This window comes from Nothoprocta perdicaria, unplaced genomic scaffold (assembly GCF_003342845.1).
Source record: "Nothoprocta perdicaria isolate Ctin4 unplaced genomic scaffold, notPer1 scaffold_214, whole genome shotgun sequence".
In the NCBI taxonomy this organism is placed as follows: domain Eukaryota; kingdom Metazoa; phylum Chordata; class Aves; order Tinamiformes; family Tinamidae; genus Nothoprocta; species Nothoprocta perdicaria.
The window spans coordinates 914,101-937,777 of NW_020455360.1; the positions used below are offsets into that span (position 1 = coordinate 914,101).

The 23,677-nt window shown below is 44.4% G+C and overlaps 1 protein-coding gene across 1 annotated transcript in view; it reads left to right on the top strand.

The window, feature by feature from the left end:
- PSTPIP1 (proline-serine-threonine phosphatase interacting protein 1) overlaps positions 1-17,185 on the top strand; it is a 34,703-nt gene extending 17,518 nt beyond the window's left edge. The window contains exons 5-15 of the mRNA XM_026038656.1: positions 338-444; positions 2,328-2,390; positions 2,861-2,959; positions 4,731-4,776; positions 5,544-5,623; positions 8,281-8,379; positions 9,090-9,186; positions 11,471-11,555; positions 12,876-12,946; positions 14,395-14,495; positions 16,669-17,185. Of these exons, the coding sequence (XP_025894441.1) occupies positions 338-444; positions 2,328-2,390; positions 2,861-2,959; positions 4,731-4,776; positions 5,544-5,623; positions 8,281-8,379; positions 9,090-9,186; positions 11,471-11,555; positions 12,876-12,946; positions 14,395-14,495; positions 16,669-16,800 (980 nt within the window). The 3' untranslated portion in view covers positions 16,801-17,185. The remainder of the gene's footprint in view (positions 1-337; positions 445-2,327; positions 2,391-2,860; positions 2,960-4,730; positions 4,777-5,543; positions 5,624-8,280; positions 8,380-9,089; positions 9,187-11,470; positions 11,556-12,875; positions 12,947-14,394; positions 14,496-16,668) is intronic.
- The last annotated feature ends 6,492 nt before the right edge of the window (positions 17,186-23,677 follow it).

Here is a 23,677-nt window from a genome sequence, read left to right on the forward strand (position 1 = left end):
AGGTATTTTTAGAGCCTGAGTAGGGCTCAGTATCTTTGGAAAAGGAAGGGTTCCATTTCAGAGGCACCAAAGCAAAAAACGGGGAGAAGTTAACAAGCCCTTCAGACAGTCTTGGACAGATGGTGTGAAATTCAACCCATCTCAGCCGACCCGTCTARAGCATCCTCCTCCAGCAGCACCAGGGTCAAGAGGTCCCAAGGGCAGCGGTCACAGCAGCACAGCGGCAGGCAGCCCTGCTCACCACGAGTCTGCCGTGCCCTAGAAATACGAGCTAGGAAAGGGGCTTTATTCTCAAAGATCTTTCCACTCACTGCATACCAATTCTCCCCTGCCTTAGAAATTGAAAGCRTCGGAAACTCTCATGTCCAGCTGGCAGTAATGCTGAAGGATGAACTGAAGGGGATAGAGGAGTTCCGAGAACAACAGAAAGAGCAAAGAAAGAAGGTGAGTAACTAGAAATGCTGAAACCTCTTGGGTTAATGGACAGTCYGGTGTCCTGTCTCCAGCCACAGGCTGCGAGGGCTGCAAAAGATGATAAACATGCCGGTGTGCCCTGCTCTCTCCAGACACTTGAGTGTGGAAGAAAATCTCTTTCTGATCACAGCTGGAAATAACATAAAGCCCTGAAATCAGGCGACAGAGGCTTTAGTCACTTTTACCCTGTCGAGTGTAATTGCAGACACTATTCTTGTTCCTGTAAGAACTTAAGCCTTCTYTTTCTCTTTTTTATACCCTTGCTAATTGGGTTGCGTTAGTAAGATCCTGCCTGATCTCTCCCATGCACCAGAAGAATATGGTGACACAAACATTTGAAAACAGAGCACGAACATGATGCTGAATGCAGTGCATATATGCTGAACATATTGCAAATACTAGGAATAAGTAGCATGCATCTAGCTGRTGTTGTATAATAAAGATTTGAATATATTTAGGACTGGGCTTCTTCATCCTCTTTGATCTTTCGAGCTCTAAGTCCCTTGAAAACGTAGCTTTGAACAGAGACAGCAGTGGGCACTTCTACCTCTTCTCTGCTTCCATGGGCARCTGAATCAAATTTCCAGCCATTTTAACACAAATTAAAAACAGCATCTAAGCATATACATCCAATGCAGGAAACATCTCATGCCTACATGCAGGAACTAGGAAGAGCAGACAGCCCTGGGAATGAGATGGGTGAAAGCAGTTCTCATTCTGACAGTGCTGCTGCTGCATCTGAGGTCCACAGCTGTCCCGAGAAGGAATAAAGCACAGGAGGACGTGCAATTGTGCATCAGCACCAGAAATGCTGTTCATCAGAATTTCTTTCTCCCACCCTCACTTTGTCACCAAGAAACCTGCACAGAGGGCAAATCTCTTCCCTGTTGAAAACTATAAACTGGTAACTCAAATGGAAGCAGTCAGAGAGGTCTGAAGGAAAGGTAATAAACTCCTTTGGGTTGCAGAATACACTTCAGGCTGCCTTGTCACACATTGTGGCTCTGAGGGAGTCACCATGAGAAATGCTAGAAGGTGTCAGCATTTTTGGTGACCTCCCACGACACTGCAGTATGTGTTGGTGCTGGCTCTGCTCTAAGCTCTCAACGTTGTGATATTTAGCCTCACGTCAAGCAATCCTCCAGAAAGCCCCAGAGAGAGAATTTTTACTTGAGCAGAATTTAAAGTTTACAGCACCAAAAGTCCCATTGAAGAAAAACCTCTGAAAAAGGAATAGATGTTGATGCCACATGAGCCTGGGCATACCACCATTAAAGTTGTAAGAGAGAACTCAGCACTGTCCTTCCAGCGCTGACCAGATGATGACGTTGAAATCAAATCACATAGAGCTTGAATCTGCCAGAAGTGAAGCAACAGAAAATGAATTACCCWGGAATTGCTCATGTTTAGAATGGACAAACACGCTCCTTCACACGGGCGATGCACTGGCTYGCTCCGCAACGATGCAGGATTAGCTCTTGAGCCAGGAGAGGAACTCGCTGGCAGAGCTGGTGCACACTGCGCCTGGGTGTCCTGCTGCTTAGTCTCCTTAAGAATTAAAAAASGGGGGTGGGAGGAGGAAGAAAATGAGGATCAACATCCTCTCCRCTATTAATGGAAACCACTGAAGAGGAATTACCTTGGATTATTTTTACCTGGCACATTAACGCTCTGTGTCACTTAGAAGCCTGTCAGTTGTAAGAGCAGAGTGCCCCAGAGGCACGTGGCTCTGACAACAGCTTGCCTAATGCTAGGAAACATGCTAGGAAACATGCTAGAATGCTTGTTCTAATCCTAGAACAAGAAAAAAAGAGTCAAAGTAAGAAGCAATGACTTCTGTGTGTTTCTTACAGTATGAGTCTGCAATGGAGCGCATGCACAAGACCAAGGTGTTGCACTATAAGAAAACCATGGAGGTAAGCAAAGAGGCCAAGTAAACGTTTCTCAGATGCAAACTGGTTCCAGTTTGAGACAGGATGAAATCTGCATCCCACACACCTATGTTTAAAAAAGATCAAGGCTGTGTGTGCATGCGTGTGAGGATGTAAGAGTGTGAACATGTGAGAGAGGAAAAAGATGTGATTCCTGCTCTGAGGAGGAAAATCATTTTCCCTGCAACACCCCTGAGCAGTCTGCCCAAACAAACACCCCCAAACCTTGTGTGGAGGGAAGAGGGCCCCTGTTCACATGGGAACAGGAGCRGGGAGACCTCCCCCTGCACCAGGGGAATGGCAGCACGCACTGGCACCCGAGGAAAACCGTCTCCTTCACGATCCCCACGCTGGAGCACCAATGCATTCCCCCAGAGTGCCCAAGAGGAAGCGCTCAGGGCATCAGCTTCATTCCCCAACCTCAAACAGCCCAATTTTATTTCATCCCAATGCAGTCAAAGAAGACCTACGAGCAGAAGTGCAGGGAAGCAGATGAAGCTGAACTATCCTTTGAGAAGACAAGCGCTTCTGGCAACCAAAAGCAGGCAGAAAAGGTAACTTAGGGGACAGTGATAATTCTAATAAACCCCTTAAAATCAAAGTTAAAAAGAAGCACCTTCACAAGGAGGTCTTCCTTTACATACTTCTCTACCAAGCCTGGCAGTCTTCACCTTGTTCTGTGATAGGCCAAGGATTTTTAAAAGGTAGGGGAGGGAAGGAATTTCTGCTCTGAAAGAGCGGGGAAGCATTGGAAGAGGCTGTCCATGGAAGTGGTGGAGTCACCGTCCTTGGCAGTGCTCAAGAAACAGGTAGATGAGGCCCTTCGGGATGTGGTTTAGCAGGCAGGCTGTGGAGGGGTTTACAATTGGAATTGTTGATCCTGAAGGTCTTTTCCAACCATAATGATTCTATGATAAGTCATAAGCTTATCATTGAGTTACTTTTGCCACTGGTCGCTTACATTAAGAAGACAGAGCATCTTACATTAAAATGCATCTTTTTCTCAACATTTCTCTCCTTATGGTTAGTTTAATTTTAACAAAATTTACAAACTCAAAAATAAATCATCGGAAATTAAGACACTACAGTCCTTCATTGCGTCGTCTGATACTTGTAGCTGACAATTCACTAACTTTTAATGGGAACATTTTATAGCAGAACAGATGGAGAAAACAAAATAAATGAACTCCCTTTGGCTCGATAAAATCAGTGCAGTGTAAGCAGAAAGGATCAAAAATCATCTCAAGGAGTGGGGAGATGGAGATGCTAAAAACAGCATCCAAGTTTATACTTCATATCCAGCCTGCCCAAATCCTTGATGAATCAATCTCCCCACCTTAGTTACAACGAGAGGATGAAATCCTGACCCTGCTGAAATTACACCAGGACTCTCAGCAGCTTGAATGGCACTGGAGTGTGACCCAGGTCCTTCCATGCAGAAGGATTCCAGAGCGTTGCATTGCTATTACTTCCACGCACGTGCCAACGCATTTGAAATGCATGGAGGCACCTCACAAGAAACGTTATCAGCTGTTTAATTCTGCACAGCGCTCGCAAACAGCTTGGGTCAGGAGGAGAATAAGAATGAAGCTTCTGTTCCCAGCTTGTTCCACGTTTTCCAGCCAGCTGTGCAGAGGTGTGTTCTCATGAGAGCCCCTACCTGACCACTGTCTTGAAGGGCAGGGGAGAGGAGTGTGTTACACTGCTGTCTCGAGCACGCATTAATGTGCTGTCCTCACCATCTGTGCAGAACGACCTAGGAATCCAGAGCTGTCAATAACGGCTAAATTTTCATTTGCTAAAAGCTGCCGATTTTTAAAAAGCTGTACATGGAGAGAATTTGGCTTTCAGGCTTCTTAGTTCTGGGAAATAGACTGGCATTTGCAAAATACTCTAAAGGTTCACTGTATTATACGAGAAATGCAGGAGACAGAATTTTAACTGCCATTTATATCTGCCTATAAATACTTATTAGAAAAGCACATTGAAAACTTCAGGAAAAAGAAAAAACAGCTTGGGCAGCAGACCCAAACTTCAGGGCGGATCATTCCAGCACTGAACTGAATGTGCTCCTATGGGAGGGGTCCAGCTGGCAGGAGGGCATCAGAACTGCCAGGCTTCCCTTGGGGTCAACAGACCTATGGCCACATCTGTGAAGTTCTGGTTGTTCCTTCTCAATGGCCTCTGTTCTCTAGAAGGGTGTATGGAGGCGGGACGGCCGAGAAGCACTTGCAAGTCTGGACCTTTTCCCTAGAAGCTGGAAACTGGGTCAGAAGCAAAAGCCCGGTCAGAAACTAATTTGGGTTGTTTATTTTCCTGTTTCAGAGTCAGAACAAAGCCAAGCAATGCAGAGACGCAGCAAATGAAGCAGGTGATGACGCCCTATGTCTATAATCTTTCTCAACCAGTATCTATCAGCACACTGATTTTGATAGAGTATCATCCAAAGCAGCCAGGGTGGCCCTGTTTGAGGTCAGGTTTCACAAAGACACCCATTCAAAGACTAATAAAGAAACTTCTAAAGAACATGGCCACCTGTTAGTAACCCACCTTTACTTTCCTTGAGGCATATCGTACGTTCTCACTAAAGAATAAGTAGGATACCTCTGTCATGGAATTAATTCAGGAAAGTAAAGCCCTTCTTAAAGGAAGTTTGAAAGCATGGAGAATGAGGCTCAAGTTGCTGCAAGCCAACCCAAAGCCGACACAAGGCCCAGACTACAGAAGCAGAGCGCATGTGCTAAAGGTCAAGCCAGCAAATGCCTGAACCTGCCCACGAGGTCAGACGCGTCCCTCCCTGCGCAGGCACAAGATCACGCTCTATCACAAATTTTGCTGGACTTGTCCAGCAAGAGAAGTGCCTAAGGAGTCCTTGGCATGGCCCCAGGCACTTCTCTCCCCATTGTAAAGCTGACAGCYGACTTGCAAACTGCGCAGCGAGATTCCTCACTATCAAAAATCRGCAAATAAGAGAGTCAAACACCTTCACTGCCCAGCAGTTTCAAGCTCACGGACGCCTGTGAAGCCTGGGGCCTGCTGGAGCAAAAGCCACAGCAAATGCCTCATAGGAGGGAGAGGAGAAAGAGTGCATCTTTTTTTTGCCTAACTGTTGGGTGTATATTCTGTGTGTGTTTACAGAGAAGGTGTACAAACAGAACATAGAGCAGCTGGATAAGGTCAGGACAGACTGGGAACAGGAACACATCAAAACCTGCGAGGTAAACATTGACTTTTGCTGCAATATATTTGTGAGCTCTTTATCTTATCCTGCTTATATAGMTCAGTCTAAGACCTGAGATATTGTCCTAAGGGCTTTGCCATTTGCTTTATAGTCTCAGTAGATGCCTTTTGCAAAAAAGCTGCAAGAAATAGAGTGGATTTAGACACAGCTCCAGCTATCTCACTTACTTACACTCTCCTTGCTTGTTCAGCAGTTGTACGTACCTACAGAGGAGGGGAATTAAGCGCGGGGGGTTGGAAGGAGAGCAATATATGAAGTAGCTCAATCTATTTGCAAGCATTTGCTGCCAGTTTTCACCCACAACATAACACATGAACATGTCAGCTTCCCGGCAGATCTTCCCTAACAGCCGGGATGAGCTTGYTTCTAAAGTAACTGCTTGGTGACAAAAAGTCATTTGAGAAAAAAAAAAAAAAAAGTAGACATGAAAATTCATTTTTAGTTCAGAATTTTTTTAGATTGAAGCAAGAACTTGATTAAATGAGGGAACAAAATTCCCATTAGATTAACATCCTTTGAAAAATTTTCAGATGGGCTTCTCATTCCACTGCAGGACTTTTTTTTGCATGTTTGCTTAATGTTTTTAAAATCTCAAGCTCAATGGAGATTTTTTTTTTTTGCTTGATAAGCTCTATGTTGTAAAAGTATGTATTGTAGCTTTCTGAGAGCAAAGATATCCAAGTCACAGAATCTTTATGCAGTCTACAGCATTGTTTTGCAGAGTATTTTCTTTTTGCTTTCTGCCATAGAGTAATCTTTCTATTGAAAAGTGTGGGGGGCATGGGAGGAGGAAGCAGTCAATATTTCCATTATGCTCAGCATGGATTAAGAGATTTGCCCTTGTCCAATACTGGTTGATATCTAAATCAATCATACATTGGTCATATTGGTCCTTCCATCTGCCAGATCTGATTTTGCTTTGCTTACTTATTTCAGGTTTTATTTCCACATGAAACGAAGTGCAAGGAGCGTAGCTTTCCAGTTACCCCCTGTCTTTTAGATCTTCCCTRTCTGTGAGCACTGGAAAATCCCAAGGCTAGCACAAACATGGAAATTGTGCCAAGACTGAATTTCTCATAAAGACGTGTGTTTTTCCATAAGGAAAACAAAATATTCTTAACCTAGAACGTTATTTCTCCCCCACAGCTAAACTCCAAATACATACASACCTTGTGAGCTGCCCACTCCTTAATTCAAATTACCGTCCTTAACAGAGCAGCATTTTTAAGTCCTCCTTTTAAACTTGTACATAGAAGAGCCACTAGACACTTTAAAAGCAGCAAAAAACCACCKTAAGCTCCCAAACTCCTAGCTACAGAGCAGGGAACCTGGGAAGTCTCCTAGGCCTGCAGCAGAGTGCTGGACATGCCCAACACGCAGGTCCTGGATCGCAAGTGCAGGTGCTGGGACAAGCTCCATCACGGAGCTTCCTTGGCACTAGAAGCTCCAGTTTGCAAGGGAGGCTGAGGGGCAGGGGGGATGCGTCTAACACAAAACCCACCTCTAATTTGCCACAGGTTTGGGAAGCTCTAAGTCATTTTGCTTCCCTCCTTGATGAGCTGCATTTCCCGGCAGGAYGCTATTTATCTGGAAGATTCCCAGGCAGCTCTAGCTCTAATTCAGCAGGCATTGAASGCTCAGCTTTAGACAAAAGCTTTTAGATCTGAATGGACATTGAGATCCTCTTTTTCCTCCCTTCAGCTTCTCTTTAAAAGTTCTCTTGCAGAAACTGGTCCCGACACTCGTTGACTCTCTTGGCCCTCTCTCACACTCTTTTTTTACAAAAAAAAAAAAAGGCTGTAAGATATTAGATGGGATGCAGTGTACGTGTTTTGTTGAATAGTGTATACATTTGTGATTTTTCTGGACATAATTACTAGCAAATGGAGATGAAAACAGATGGCTGGAAGCAACTGAGCTTTTCACACCTTATATAAAACTGAAAATTGATGTTCCACTTCTAACAGTACAACTTGGAGATCAGCTTCCCCCCCACCTATCAAGTTTTGAAAATAAAGTTTATCTGCATCTTCCTCCATCTCAATTCACAGTCCTCCTTTCTTTTTCTCCTCATTCCTCCAAGCCTAGTCAGCTTTATAACAACATGGCAAATTCTGAAGGGTGGGAGACCTTTTCCTTACCATTAAAATAACCTCCGATATGAACAAAGGCTGGTTCAACAGTTATAGAGAACCCCAAATAGCTTCCAGATTATTATAAAAGCTTAGAAACACATTTCAGATGGGAAGAAATGGATATTTTTRGTTCTACTTCTAATGTAAATGCACCCTTTATCACAGCATTCTACTTCTTTAGCATCAAGATTTCAGTACMATGAGCAAACAGGACCCTTGTTCTGAAATCATTGGCTATAGCGAACATTGAAATCTAGACACTGCTTACATTCCCTTGCTTTATTTTTGCCTGTGTAACATAACTTCAGTTTGCAATGACTTAAGAAAACATTCCTGAGCTTGAGTAATTGTACTTTCCCCAGTTGTTGAAGCATCTGTGAAGATCCTTGAGAACATTTTGCAGCAGAAGTCAGTGCAGAGACGTCCTGGCCCCATCGCTGCCCGCAGAGCGAACAACGAGCTACCCTGGCATTCCCTCACCTCTCTTCTCTGGCTTTAGGTCTTTCAAGTCCAAGAGTACGACCGCATCACCATCCTCCGCAACTCCCTGTGGGTTCACTGCAACCAGCTCTCCACACAGTGTGTGAAAGACGATGAGGTAGGGACAACCGTCAAGGACTTGGCGTGTGGAGGACTCCTTCAGCAGCAAGGTCATGGTCTGCAAACTGGCTTCTCTGCTGCTCCGGCATGTGCAGTGAGGAGAGAGCCTGCTGAATCGAGCTTGTTCCCTTTCCCCTAGGTGTAAACTAGATCTGTGTCCGGATTTGGACAGTCGGTGTTGCATTTTGTGACACTCACTATGCCTCTCCTCAGCCTGCCAGGGAATTCCTTCAACTACCATGCTGATAAGTACTCAGTCAAGTAGATTTGAGCTCAAACACAACTTTCAGAAAGGCATGMAGTCATAGTTTCCAAAGGAGAAAACATCACTCTACATTGGTGTTTTGCTTTTGGTTTCAAAATTTGAGTCTCTTGGGAAAGTCAGGGCTCATGCCATAAAAATGCCTCTTATTCTTAATTTGAGTATGTCCAAGTTTTGAGTTTCACAGTGGCTGGTTCCTATTATGAGTTTCTTTACTACACTGAAAAGTGCAGTACAGTGGCTCTTTCCTCATCTCATAAAAGGACATCCAAAGCAACAGTAAACAGTTGTGTTGCATGAAAAGAAGAATGGTTGTACCAGAGACAGGCCAAAGATCCATCCAGATCAGACACACCAAGTGGAAAACACCTTTAGGGGGAAATGTATTGGAATTAATTAATTCAGCRCAACTTGTTGAAGCCAAGTTGTTGATCTCTGTTTTGTAGCTGTACGAAGAGGTTCGGGTAAGCTTGGAGAACTGCGTTATAGAGTCAGACATAGACTACTTCATCAAGACCAAGCTGACAGGAACACAACCTCCAGGTAATTATTCCCCCAGGGCCTGTCATGCGTCACCTGTTTGGCCATTGTGGTTGTGTGTGTGCGCATGGATTCCCTTGGGAAGAAAGGCCACCGGAGGGGCTCTTGCTTTCCCGCTGCTCGGGCTGCTCATATTCCCATCCACCGCAGCCCGCTCCTCGTGGTGCTGCCACGGCTTGCTGTGCAGAGCTGTCGGCGGGACTGCTGAACGATCCGAGCTAAAAATAMCGCCCCAAAAAAGGAGGATTTATTTTGGCTTTCAAAGCAGGCTCATTGCAAAGTACAGCCGAACTGGCATAACGAAGGAGGTGACAAACTGCCTTGCAGAGATGGCAGCCTCCGTTCCCTGCACTGGTGACAAGCCAGGACTAGCTTATCATGTAACAGCACCCTGCTGTCCCTGGGTAGAGATGCTGCCTCTTTCTCTGTAGCACAGAGAAGACCAGACCCTGTACTCTCTTTTGCTCCACCTGTCCAACATTTTCCAGCCTCTGGGGAAGTTGTTCTGTAAGRGCAAGTCTTTGGTTGGGGGGAAATTTTGTGCAAAATTGGCTTTGTGGCAGAATGCACAAGCGACATAAGGTTCAGAGACCTCTGTCCATTCAAGCACATTGTCTATTGCAGCACCGTATTGCTGGGTCAGAGGGAAAAATCCCCTCTACCGGGACTCACCCGTGTCCCCTGGACTTCCTTCTATTCAGAATGGGCACGAGGCTACAGTGGGATAGGGACATTTGATACTGACCCAGCCTTTCCACCATTACACCTATGGCAATTGAGAGAGGGTTTTCTGGATTAAAAACAAAATATACATATTTTCATATATATCAATATATTGGTTTTGGTATAATGGGTGCCATTTTATTAATAATAGTTTATTTTTTCTTCCAATAGGGGATTTAAACTCCACTAATATAGGAGCTTTTAGTGAGATAAAACTACATTTTCACTGGCAGAAGGGAGAACTGTGCCTCCCAATAGTGTGAAACAACTTCTGCATAGAAGAAAGCTCTAAGTCTCAGCTAGGTGGTTTTTTTTTTTTTTTTTTTTTTTTTATTAGGAGGCATTTCACATTAACTAGTGGCTTGGGCTCAGTTGTGAGCTCGTCCGATCCTATGTCAAGACTCATTTCTAATTAAAAAACAGCAGGGGAAAAACCCTCGAGAGTTTTGTTAAGAAGTGAAGGAACAACTGACTCTTGTTTTTTCTTTGCCACCTGCCAGAAAAGTGACATGTGTTGCAAGTAACATCACAGTATCCCCAGAGCTAATGGGTTTGCAGAACAGCTCCCAAGAAGTGGCTTTGCCTTGTGCAACCCCCATACTGACTAGAGCTTTTGGTTTCCTCCGGCAGAGCCGTTCGGCTCTCTCGCCTTTTCTACCTAACATATATTAAGGCTAGAAATGATACCAGATGACAATCTAGAAGGCTAACAGAARATGACTCTTAAATTGGTCAGAAAAGTCCCTAATTTCTCCGAGTTATTTTTAGCGATCGCTCCAGGCTCCTCCACATGTCCAGATCTGCTTATGAACTTGGTGGGCCTGACACGAGAACATTAGCACAGGCCTAAACTCAGGATCCCGTCTCTTAATTAGGATGTATCAGAACAGAGCTAATCTGATCTCACAGCTTTGGAATCAGACTTGGCCTCGGTTTGTTTTGCTTCAACATAGAGAAGGCAGAAGGGGTTTGTGGCCACCTACCCTAAGCAACCTCTCTGTTAAGCTAGGCTTTGGACACAGTCTCAATTTTGCCCTTAGCATGACCATAGGGGAGAGGAAATGTGCTGTAACACAAGTATGTGAGAACAACAACAACGAAGTGTCTGTGGGTAAAGAGCAAATCAGTTCTGGAGGGGTGAAGGGGGAAGAGAGGTAAGAAGCCATTAAAGCACAAGTACAGACCAGGAAACTACTCACTATTGCTGCAGGCGATAAGCACAGAAAGTTCCCCAGCTCTGACAGAAGTTTCTGATTGAATACATTAAGAAAAAAATCCCAAACAACTAAAATAAAATACAGAACGCCCCCAAACCACTGCAGCCCACTGAGCCACGGATGTGGTCCCAAGCTCGCAATAACCCCGCTCTGCTCCTTAAAGCGGAGGGGGATAGAAAAGGAAGGAAATAGTCATGGAAGAAACTGCCTTCTAGGCTCATTTAGCCGCCGGAGTGGTCCCCCAGGACCTGGCTTGCTCCAGCAGCCCCCGAACTGCTACACTATCAGCTGCATCCTGGTGGAGACAGGTTTTGCCTGAACATCCCATTTTTATTGCTCTATTGCAGGCGCAATAGGATACGAGAACTATTACGACAAAGAACGAAACAGAGCCAACAGCAGCCCGACACAGACCTGCGGGATGATGAAAAGGTGAGTGCTCGGCTCCCAGAACGGGAGAAGGAATCGGGAACATTATTGCTTCCTTAGTAGCTAAGAGTAACGAGAGACAGGGGACAAGGTCAGCAAACAACCAGGTGGCCATCAGCAGAGCACTCACCCATTTCCCCTTTTCCTGTGAGTCACGGCACGCTGCAATGAAAGCAGCATGGAAAAGCAATGAAAGCCTTCAAGCAGCACCGCCCGGCCCTGCGCAGYGAACGAAAGGGGAGACCGGGGCGAAAAACACCCAGCACGGAAACCGTGACAGCTACGGAGGCAAAAAATATACATCTTGTATATCTCTTTAGGCTGGTAGATGCTTYGTGACATGGATACAGTTTTGTCAGCCACAGAGCCCTGCTTGCAATATTTTATGCTGAAGTGTGTAAWTCACAGTGGCTTTTTAACGCAGAAGATTTCTATATTTTGACAAGCCTCATTAGATGGCAAAGTAAAGGAGGGGGATGAGGTCTCCCATTGAAAACATACGTGGTACACGCTTACTAGCAAGATAAGGTTTATACATAATATTTTGTTTTTCAGTCAGAAATGAGATTTTCTGCAATAAGGAGTTCCTCTGCTGCATGCAGTACAATTACAGAAGTCAATTGCACTGCAATTCAGAACACAGCCGTGCTCTGCAAGGGCAAACAGCCTGAAGAGGCTCATTCAGAGTATTTCAGAAACTGCTGAGCTTGGATATCCAGTTTACAGAACACTGAGCCCTCACCAGCCCAAAAAAATAACACAATAAAATCTTTTAAAATTGTCCTAAGCAGGCATTGCTACTGCTATTTATGCCCAAGAAYCCTGATCTGTATTTTCTCACTGCTTGGTCTCCAGTATCGAGCTATGATGTGGGAAACATGCAGGGATAGATTAAAGCAAAACAAAATAACAGTTTTTAGAAAGGTATGTTATAGTTTTTGTATTTTAAGTTGCATTAGTTTTTCTTAAAAGGGATGGTTCTCATATAAATGGTAGATAATCGATATTCAATTTACTTATCACTATTAATGAGATAAATTATGCATCATTAGATCATGACAAATATTACATGATGTATTTTGTGCACAGTTTGATACTGGCTGAAGGTTCAGCAGGTTCATTGATTTGCTCTGTTTCTTTTAAGTGTATATTTATCTGCAGCTAAAAATAAGTGAAGTGCAGGGCCACAGGAGGAGGTGACAATACCTAGTGCTGCAGCAGGTGGAGGGGAAGCCGAGTCCAACAGGCAGGACTTGCAGGACGAGGAGCACGGATACCCGGCCCCTCCACTCATTTTGTCGCTGGCTTCTCTTGGTCCTGCAGGTTCTCTGGACTCCTGCACGGCAGCAGCAAAAGCAATGGGGAAAGCGTCGTTCCTTCCGCCCCTCCGCTCGGTAAGCCCCTCCAGCCAGGAACATTCCCAGACRTGCTTGGCTAAGGCCACGTTGCTAAAGGAAGCTTTGACGTGGAGCACAAATGGTACAGCAGGCATCCACATACTGGCAGTCAAGARGAATAATCTGTAAATTAATTTAGCTCCCATGCGTATTAAGCCACTTCCCCAGTTTAAAAGGCCAAATAATCCAGATAATCTTTGGGTCAGGTAATTTCTCAGAATTCCCCCCATCCAGGGGGAAACTATATTCTGTCCAACACTGCCTRGCTCAGATAATAGTTTTCTTCTAAGGATATGCTGCCTTGGAGAAGCACAAGGGAATCCTGCAAGTTTTTAAACAGCTCAGCTTCATGCCCTGTGAATACAAATATCGGCGCTGTTTCACAGTTACACCACCTTATCACAACCCTTGAGGCTAAGCATTTATCAGAGGACATTTAAAACACAGTATTTTGATCGCACAGAAAGTAACAGCTTATGACATTTTTATTGGCTTGATATAAAACAAGGAAATTTTAACTGTGACTTCCTGCCTGCAGAACCAAAACCACCGTTCAGGACAGCTTTAAAACCTGTCAGGGCAGCATGCCTGCTTGGGCRCCCAGGAGGCAGCTGCAGGGCACCCAGTTTGTTGTTGCATTTGGTGTCCAGGCCAGGGGAGACTCTTCCAAGCCACCAACCACCGTGAGGACCTGCCAGGCCTTCCCCTTCCAGGGTGCTCAGAGCGGCCGTGCAAACAGAACCCGAGGGCAGCCAGTCCCACAGAGCTGCAGCACGACCACCTATGTGATAGTGTTGCAAGAAACAGCATTTCCACGGGGATTTCACAGTGGGTCTAGCTCTTATTCAAGTAAGGAGTCGATATCTGTGGTGGCCCCTGTTTTTAAGACCTCATATAATCCTCTTGTAGCTAGAGAAAAAAAAAAAAAAAAACAAAAAACAGAAAACAGAAAAAAGGACTCTGCAGGCTGCCTCTGCTTTCATCAGGATRCTAACTATAACCTGGGTATATCTCACAGATTGAGGTACTTTCCTTGGGCTGGAGGCAGGAAAGCAAAAGCGTTCCTCGAGCAAGGTCCTCAGAGGTGGAACATATCGTCTTTGTGCAGCTCTTTTGGCCTCCTGATGCCACAGTGCATCATAGCGATTTCATTTTCAGGCCACTGAGATTGTGTTTTATCCCGGGAAATTTTTCCCCGCCCTAGATGAAGCTAAAGCTAGTTTCTGGCCTCCCACAAAGTTCAACAGACAAATTACCCTCTGAACAATGGGACACAGTTTTTGTGCAAACCCTACCTACATTTCAGAGCAGCTTTTCTAGGCACATACATCTCGGCACCCGGAGAACAGAGGTCCTTGTGTTTGTGAACTCTTGCATATGATGCCATGTACTGACAAGCAAGTCAACTCTYTGTCTCTCTCTCTCTCTTTTTCCCCTCTCCCCAGCAGAGAAAACAGATGGAGTCTATGCATCCATTTTTGTAAATGAACAAACAGGAATCACATTGTCGCAGGACTACAGAGTACTGTATGACTACACAGCTCAGGTAACTAAAAGCTTAAGAACAAATATTTCATACAGCACCAGGTTTAAAATAGACATCATCCATCTAAACGTCTTGCAAGTGGTAATTCTGCAAGGTGCTCTCCTTACTTTATAGGCAGAGRTACTTATTATTGGCTAGGGTCACACATGGAGGCCAGGAACTCCAACTTCCTTGGCACAAACAACTTTCTTGGCACAAACCACTAGACGAGGCTGCCTCAAGATGAAACAAGAACATTTTTTGCAAGTGATTACACATTGATATCRTACACCCTTGTCTAAATCCGTGCTGGGCAACTGCAAGCTCCTTCTAATGGGACTCAAACACATGGAAAACTTTATGCTAGCTAAATATATGCAGTTTTATAGGCACAAGTGTATGGAATGTCCCACTGAAATCACTACAGAAGTTACTTAAGATCCTGCTCCTGTGTGGGCATATGCTTATATGAGCTCCACACCAAGGGCATATCAAGGACAACATATCTACTCACCCTTCAAGAGAACAGGCAGCGAAGAGCACTAAAGGCAGTTGAATCTASAGAAGTTGGGATTAGAAGAGCAGAGCTGGAAACTCAGCAAGACAGTGAGACTGTGGCTCTGCTAAAAATGACCACAAGGTCTTTGCAGACTGAGCAGTCAAGAGCTGGTCTCACTTCTGAAGGACAGCACTTTCTGACACTATCATGGCAGAGTTACCAGCCATGTGAAAAGCACAGCAGCATCAACCCTGCTGCCTTCCAGCTTTCCCTGTTAGTGTATTCTGACCTTTTTTTGTGTGTGTGAAATGTTCTCKTAGGGAAAGTGTCTACAGATCCTTCAGATGAAATTAGCATTATAGCAGAAAAATATGCAGCAGACTCCTACCTAAGGAAGCTTTTCCATTTCATCTCACTTATGGGGAAGCTCTACCTCATATTAACACCCTGGCTTTGGCTGAGTTCTCCTCCAGACTGCACYGGTCTGAATGCCCACATTTTTAGATGTCTCTAAATAAATCATATTGTTTCCCTGTGTCAAATTGTACAAACTGCATCCCCCTCCATGGAGATACCCAGTGCTTTGCCAAGTGTTCCTCACGAGAGGCAGGCTTGGGAAAARGTGGATGATTTTGACTTTCTCCCTGGACTGGCCAGTAACGTGGCCAATGAATATTGTTAAAATGCTGCTGTGTGACAAAAGCAGGTAGCCAGACAAGTTATAAACACAGAATATGTGCTGAAAAACAGCAGTATTCTGACACCTTTTAAGTGTATTTTATTTATTTATTAAAGTATTTTAAAACCCTCATTTATTATTACTTAAAAATCATTTAAGTACATCTGAAAGCACCTCAGTGTTTGTGTCAGCTCCCTGGAACTCTTTTTCAAGAAAACAGATCCCTGATCCAGAGATTACTTCTGAATATGACATGCTAAGATTTTTTCACTGCTGAGAAAGAAGCTTGTTACAACTTTTAGTACCTGCATATATTGAGGATACTTTTTYCCCCCCCCTCAAATCCATTCTTACCCGGTAAGCAACATCAGCTAAATCTAAATTTAATGCATCCAACCTATTTTYAGAAGCCTATGCTATTCCTTTCTCTGTTTTATTACACTGTGGGTAGAAAAAATGGTTTCCTAATGAAGAATAGGACAGCAGCACTGAATGGACCGAGAGACAGAATTGCTTGCAACTGCTCTTTTAGGGATAAAATTTACCCATTTCAGGAGTATGTATATACATACACACACATCTATATATTTCAGGAGCSACTATACCTCCACTGGTCAACATTCTATATTAGGAGACCTGATGACCCGTTTAAGGCCTGGATTATTGGAAGCACTGTTTTTATCTCCCTTTAGGAATTAAGCTTTGTACTATTTTATTTAGCAACACCTTCAAGCTAAGGAAAGGTCAGGTAGGCTGGTTTAGGAAAGCTGCATTTAATCCTTCATGGCCATCCCTTACTGTGCTCTAGAGGAACGTGGAGGCAGGGGAAGTTTCTGAGCATTTTAAGGAAAAAAAGCCAGCTCAGTGGGTGAATAACCTGCCTGGTATTGCAGGCTCATTGCTGCCAGAAGGGCACTGCGAGACTGTTGAGGAAAGGCAGGGTGAAACACTTGATTCACGCTCAGATCATCCCATGCTCTCAGACTAACCAGATTAACATTCCCTCTCTCCTTTAGAACATGGATGAACTGGACATCAGGGAAGGGGACATTGTAGTTGTCATTGAAGAAAGAGAGGATGGCTGGTGGACAGCGGAAAGGAACGGGCAGCGAGGCTACGTGCCAGGATCCTATCTGGAGAAGCTCTGATGAAAAGAAGCTGCAGTCCTCAGACTTTAAAAATATTCTACTACTGAAAAAAAAAAACTAGCACACAAGATCTGCATCAGTTGACCAAGAGCACTCCATAATATTGTCCTCTACAATTACTAGCCAGCAAATAACTAACTGACCACGCTATTCTCTTCCTTCCTCTTCTCATGCCCATCTTTTGGCCTATGTTGCCTGAGAAAGCTTGCTCCATAGAGCGACCAGAACTTGTGTCCGAGTTCCTTCCCACCCACAGYGAGTTCCTTCCCAACCTCAGCACTCTGGGGTGCCAACAGTATCTCAGAACTTGAAAAATCCAGGAAAACAATCCTGTCCAAACTTCACTGCACTAAACAGAAAAGTTCCAAGAATGGGATGTTTCTCCAGGATGGGGGAATCACCTCCGGCCAGCCTGGGACCCATTCATGGTCCCAGCCACGTGTCCAGCAGCCACATTTTTTGTTACTGATCTCGTATTCCCCAGGCAGATACCTCTGATGGTTGAGGGTCTTAGCTGTACAAAGCAAGGCAGCAACTCAAGTTCCCCCACACTGGCAGGAGAAAAACATAAAGCCAAGGCCACCACAGTGATCTTCTAGCACAATGAAACCTATGTCTTCTATCACTTTGCACTGGATTCTTGTGCAGCAAAATAGGCACAGATGATGAGCTCAAGGCTGGGTAGTTTACCAGACACCTCACTGCCAATTTTCATATTTAAATAAAAGCACTAAGCAAAGCCATCCAGCAGCACCGCACTGCCCCGATCACTCTCCTCTGAGAGCTGCCAATTACCTTCCCCAGCAAACTGCCTACAAGTGTCATCAGTTAAATCTCCTTCCAACCCACCTGTCCACCTGACTGATCCTTTCCATTTCCTCCTCTTCCCACAGACTTTTCTACCCTTTTAAAYGCTATCTACAGCCTCTGCATCTCTGAGACTGCTGGCACAGAACTGTCCTTGCTCCTTTCCAGTTACGTGCGCTGTGTTTTCTCCTCTACAACCTCTCTTCAGCAAATCTGGATCTGTGCCCTGCACAGGGCAACTTCTCTGTGTTTTCAGCCTTTCAGCTCTATCAGGCTTTTTACCTTGGTATGTAGGATAGTTTCCAACTACCATTGCACTTACCAGTGAAACATTAGATCCTTGCAACCACTCCTCTCTTTCCAGTTTACATATACGTAGCTTAAAAATAAATATATTAAATCAGTGAGGTGAAGAGGTCTATTTCTGAGGAGAAATGGCCTCCTTTACCAAAATTTCAAAATTTAGAAGTCAATGAAGTCAAGAAAAATGCATAAAACTGTTACCCAGAAGGCCCAGAGCACAGAGTGGCTATTAGCTCTAAGTCACGGTGAAGAAGCCGAAGAAAACTAGAGAAGAGGCAAAGCCATAGTGGTCAATGGGATCGTCCCTTAAATGAACTAGRGTGAGACTCAGGGAAGTCTGCCGGACCCTACTCCAATTCCTTGCTTCAAGCGTGGAATAAAAGTTACTGTAGGTCCTCTCTCTTCAGTTTTCCTGCACATCTACAGCAGTGCTCAGAAGACCTACAGAAGCTTGGATTGGAAGCTTTAAGGCACTATGTTATATATTCAATATATACAATCGTATTCCCATGGGTTGAGGATGCCAATGCCAGGTTTGTGCATCCGATAGTGAGATACAGTTCACAAATCAAGTCCACACTAGCCTCCAGTTAGGCTGCACTGTAAGAGGCAGTTGTCAGAGACAACATCATAGCTAGCTCATCACGTACGGCTTGAGACAAAACCTAAAGTGTGACAGATTTAATATATTTGGTTCTTTAATACCAAGTCTTTCTTAAAATGAGTTGTAATAAACCAACAAATACATATGTACAGGTATATATTTTGCTGATGATCTTGATTAAAGAGAAAATGATACACTTCTGAGATGGATCTCCTTTAATTAGGATACGGAGATGCTCTAAGACTTTTCTGGGGCATAGACAGCCCCCATGCAGCCAGTGCAGGACCCAGGCCTGGTTATCTTGTGACCTTTATGCACCTGTATTAAATGACAGCCACTGCAATGGTAACTGCTGTTTCTAGCCCATCAAAGCATTTCATATTTTTGCTGTTAAACTCAGGAAACCAGTTTCTTTCCTATGTATCTTTTCTTCTRTCAAGTTGAAGATCCACTGTTGAAGATGCTATAGAAACACCATGACAGCATTTGGGTCCCACGTGCTAACTCCAGACCCAGGAAATGAAAAAGCAGCAGTAGTGCTTGATCATGATGAGATTCTCTTGCTTTACACTTGAGAATTTGGCYGATATCTATATCTATCTATACCAAACTATATCTATGCAGTCTGGCCTATCAGTGTGGCAACACTTGTCAGAAACAGAATAGCGATAATAAGAAATACCCACGCTCTTCAAGCACACCCACACTTCAGGTGTCACCCACCCAGCCAGTAGGAAAAGCAGGAAAGTCAAATGTCAGTTATTGCCTTAGGTTCTCTCCAGCTGGGTAACAGTTTGGCAACTAAATGGATGCATTCAAGAAAGAAATCGTTTAGTTCTCAGGGAAGATGGAAACCAAAACAGATCTTTTTCCAGCGGAAGTCATTATTAAACGAGACTTCAGGGTCCCCGGTTGAATGTATTTCATAAAAACTTCTAATAAGCTTCTATTTTCATTTTGATTTTTTTTTTTTTTGGCAAACAGGTGCCAAACAACTTGCAGGGCCAAAACAACAGCTGCAGATAAAGCTGTGCATTTGTCAGTGTAACTCCTAGTTCACAGCATGCTCTAAATAAGCAGAATACCTCTTTACTTACGCTGCCAGTGCTCTGGATGGCTTCGCACACAAGAAGCTGTTCCCAGAGCACAAGCAACACGCTTTGTTGCCAGTCGCTCTGCAAGGGGACAACCTCATTACCTGCTTATAGCCTTTGGCTACTATGTATATACACACATGCTAATTAAAGAGATGTTTCAACGAAGTTACGGAGCTGTTTTTGACTCTGCATTGCAGAGTAGACTTTAGTTGGCAAAACACACRACTAACATCTCATGCTGCTTTCAGATTTGCAACTTAATTCTAGAAACCTTGAAAAGGMCCTATAGACACCTTCTATCCATTAAACATGGGCAAGAAAGAATGGGAGACGTTTCCATAACAWGCCCCAAAAAGAACAGAAAGGATCCTATCTGCTCCTTTTCTGGAGGAAATCTGGATTTGAACAACACTGTCACAATGCTGCTATGAAAATGCACAGCAGTAAATATTCCATCATTCCTTTAACGGGAGCAGGAAAATTGGAAGTGATCCAGCTCAGCAGTGCTCCTACACAGTGCTCAAATATACATATATAGCTCTCCTTTACCTTGTTACTAAGAACAAGAAAATTTGCTTTAAAATAAACATTTAGCTGACAGCAATTGTATGCAGACACAAAATGTCTACAAGGACCGTGTGAGGTCCAGCTCTGCACAAAACCAACCTCAGCTCCTGTAGGTGGCATTAAGACCCCACAAGCCAGATATAAAATTTGGTCAAAGCAGCACTGTACCAGAAAGAGAGGGATCTGAAACATGGTGCTAGAATGGCCAACAGAGTCAGTTCTTAACCACACAGAAGGGATCCCCGGACAAGCTCAGGGATCCATGAATTCAGATGAGGCACTTCTAGCATTTTTCACAACTAGTTACTCAAAAAAGGTACGCATCAACTCCTACACTAGGCCAGCCAAGCAGCAGGGAAACACTGATTGCTTGAGATTGAYAAATGCTTGAAGGCCCTGGCTTGAACTCTATGAGAGGAACAAACTTGGCATGCTCCAGCCACCAGACAAAAGATGTAATTGAGACACAAAGAACAGCAACTTACCTTGGACTGCTTCTTCACTTGCTGCATGATTACTCTTCTGTACTTCTCCAAGAGTGTATTCCAGCTCCAAGCTCCTTTGCCAGGGGTGGTTTTCCAGGTGAGGACTCCCAATCACGGTTCAGTCCTCATTAACCACTGAAGGCAGCTTAAGTGGAAGCATATGGAAGCTGAGAGGAGATTCCTTACAAGCCACACATCAGGTACTGCCTAACAGCAGTAGCCTACTTGAGTAGAGGATGGGACACGTCCAGCCTAAGCACAGGGAGACAACCAGCACACATTTCTCTGGGACTGCGTAACCTCTTGACTATATTTGCTTTGCCTCCCACATAGGAGAGATGACCTCCCTACTGGTGCCAACAGCACTGCCCTAGCGATTAGTGCTCACTGACTTAACAAGGCAGGCTTAGAGAGCCCAAGCTGCACCTCATCAGTAGCATTTAAATGGAATCTGCTGCACTGATAGGCCACTATCAACCTTCATTTTGGACAGGTTTGCAAGTCAGCCTCCCCAGAGCATCTTCTTTGCCCTTGTTGTTCTCCAGCTTGCACAGCTGGAGCAATCAAAGCAAAGGCCACACAACTGCTAGCCTCTCTTCACCTAACCATGCTCCTTGCTAGTGGGCAAAGAGAACAGGAAGAGCCCTTAGCTTTAGATCCATGCCTGCTTGCTCCCGCAGGACCAGACAGACAAATCCCATTGGAGGCAAAGCAGAACTGGCCGGTATAGACCAAAACTAGAGGCAGCCCAGGATCAGCCACTACCACCCATCAGCAGGAGGCACCATTCTGCTGAACTAATGCAGGTAGTAAGGGTAGTAAGTCACCTACACAAGAGGTGTTTTTGTAATATAGCTGTAGTGTGTTGGGCATGCTCAGGGTAGCTGAGGCTAACGGGGAGAGAATTGCTGGGATTTTTGATTCACATCCCTTCAGCTTTCAGGAAAGATCCTGCAGAACAGTACTTGGAAGCATTTTCTGAGGCAGGAAATAGTGGGTCGCACTGGGCTTTCTGGAAAACAAGCACCTGCTAGGGAATCTAAGGGGGATTGCTGTGTGTTTTTTTGTGAAATACTTGTGTGGGGTAGCAAATTACTGGCAGAGGAATAGGAACTGTCCTGTGACTGGGTTGTTAATGAAATGACTATGTCCCAATCACTGAAAGAAAGCTGAATAACAGGAAGGAAAAGATCTGTTGGTCAGTGCTTATAGTTATCTGCTTGTTTACAATTATCTAATTTCAGTGGCTAGCTCACGTTTTAGATGAGAAAGAAGCTCAGGGCCACAATTAGCTCCGCATTGGTGCACTTTCGGATCATGCACAGTGAAAATTTGATCTGTTTCTCTAACGGCCAGATGATATTTCTATCAAATTAGCTAGTGCACGCGGCCCGGTGCACATCCCAGCTTTCTACCAGCTGTTGACAGACAAATGATACCTGATCTGGCGCAGAGGCTCCTGGTGCAAAGTTACGAGCATATTTGCAGCCTAACGCTGCCATGTGTCACATGGCTGCAGAATTTCTATCTGGAACACGGGCCTTAAACCCAGCTCTGCTGTGTTACTGTACTCTGACCCAAGCTGTAGACTAAATCTTGCTGCCACATATAGAGTTCTCAATGCCGAGACCTCCCTATCTATCCTTTTTTCCTGATATCCTCCAGTGAAATCAGGAAAAGCTGAGACTTACTGTGTTTGAAATTCCTAAGAGAAAAGAAGGAAAAAAAAAAACCCCTAAGCAAACAGAATTGGCCTTAAAATATAATAGCAGAATAATAGGAGAATATAATAAGAAAGTTGGGAAATAGTGGGCAAAAAGGCAGCAGATATCCTACAAGGTTCTTTAAAATTAAAAAGCATCTTATCAGATCAGAAAAAGGCAGGGCTGGCTGCTGCTCACACCATGACTCAACTAAACCTCCAAACCGAGGGCAGGCACACGGAGAAGCAGCCAACACATTCAACTGCACCACTGGTGTTTGAGCTTAAATCAAATTTGCTTTGATACAGCAGCAGAAAACGCATTTTGGCAGTCACTGCAGTCCCTGCTCCAGGTAATACGGGCAAATAGTACAGTTAAAGAAATTCTAGCCTAAGCCTGACTGGAATTTCCTGAGAGTGGGATTAGACTTGGATTGTTTGAAGACCTCAGGCTAAACTCCTTATTAAAAAGTGACTCGCTCTATGATTTTGGAGCAGTCATTACACATCACTTTTCCCATCTGTCACAAGGAGCTTGTAAAGCACTTTGATATTACCTGCTGAAAGTCCTGCCGGCACGCTAACTATTTCTGTGGTTATTCAACCCCCGGCTCAGCCTAAACAAGCTAGCTTTGGGTGATGGTCAGATCAATATTTGCAATGGAAAATCTTGTAATAAAGGACAAATTATATTGTGTACACAGTGCTCTTGCTTGCTGTGCAGTAAGATGGGGTGGCTCTTGGGAAGGGACACACATAGATAATATTCACGCTCGATGGAGTGGGGGAGCTTTGTACATTCCCTTCCGCTCCGAAAAGACACAAACGCTCAGCAGCTGCAGCTGAGAGAGAGTTGTTCTGCAAGTTTAAGCTGAAAACAGCCTGTGTAGGAACTTCTTGGGAAAGTGGTGAACTTTAACCTTCCCAGGATAAGAATGTTAACATAAATGTGAATGGAAAAGCTTTCAATGCGCTGATAGACGTGAGAAATGCTTTGTCTTTAGTGAAGGGCTGCAGAGCCCTTCTCGTGAGGAAGGGAGACAGGAGCGACACTGACTGTTCTGCTAAGCGGCAGCTACAGCTCTTATTACAGTCACTGCTCAATTCAGCAGGCACGTGGGGGTTCAAGCCCAAAGAGAAGTCCTACTCTGGGGGTAGAAGGGAGCTTAAGAAATGCAATCCTGATCATGCAGGTGGGCCCTGCATATTTTTTTTTTTTTTTTTTAAAGAGCACATATCAGTACAGTCCCTAAATTAACTTATGTTTGTTAGTCTCTGTCCAGGACCCTCAACACACCATTTCTTAATGCTG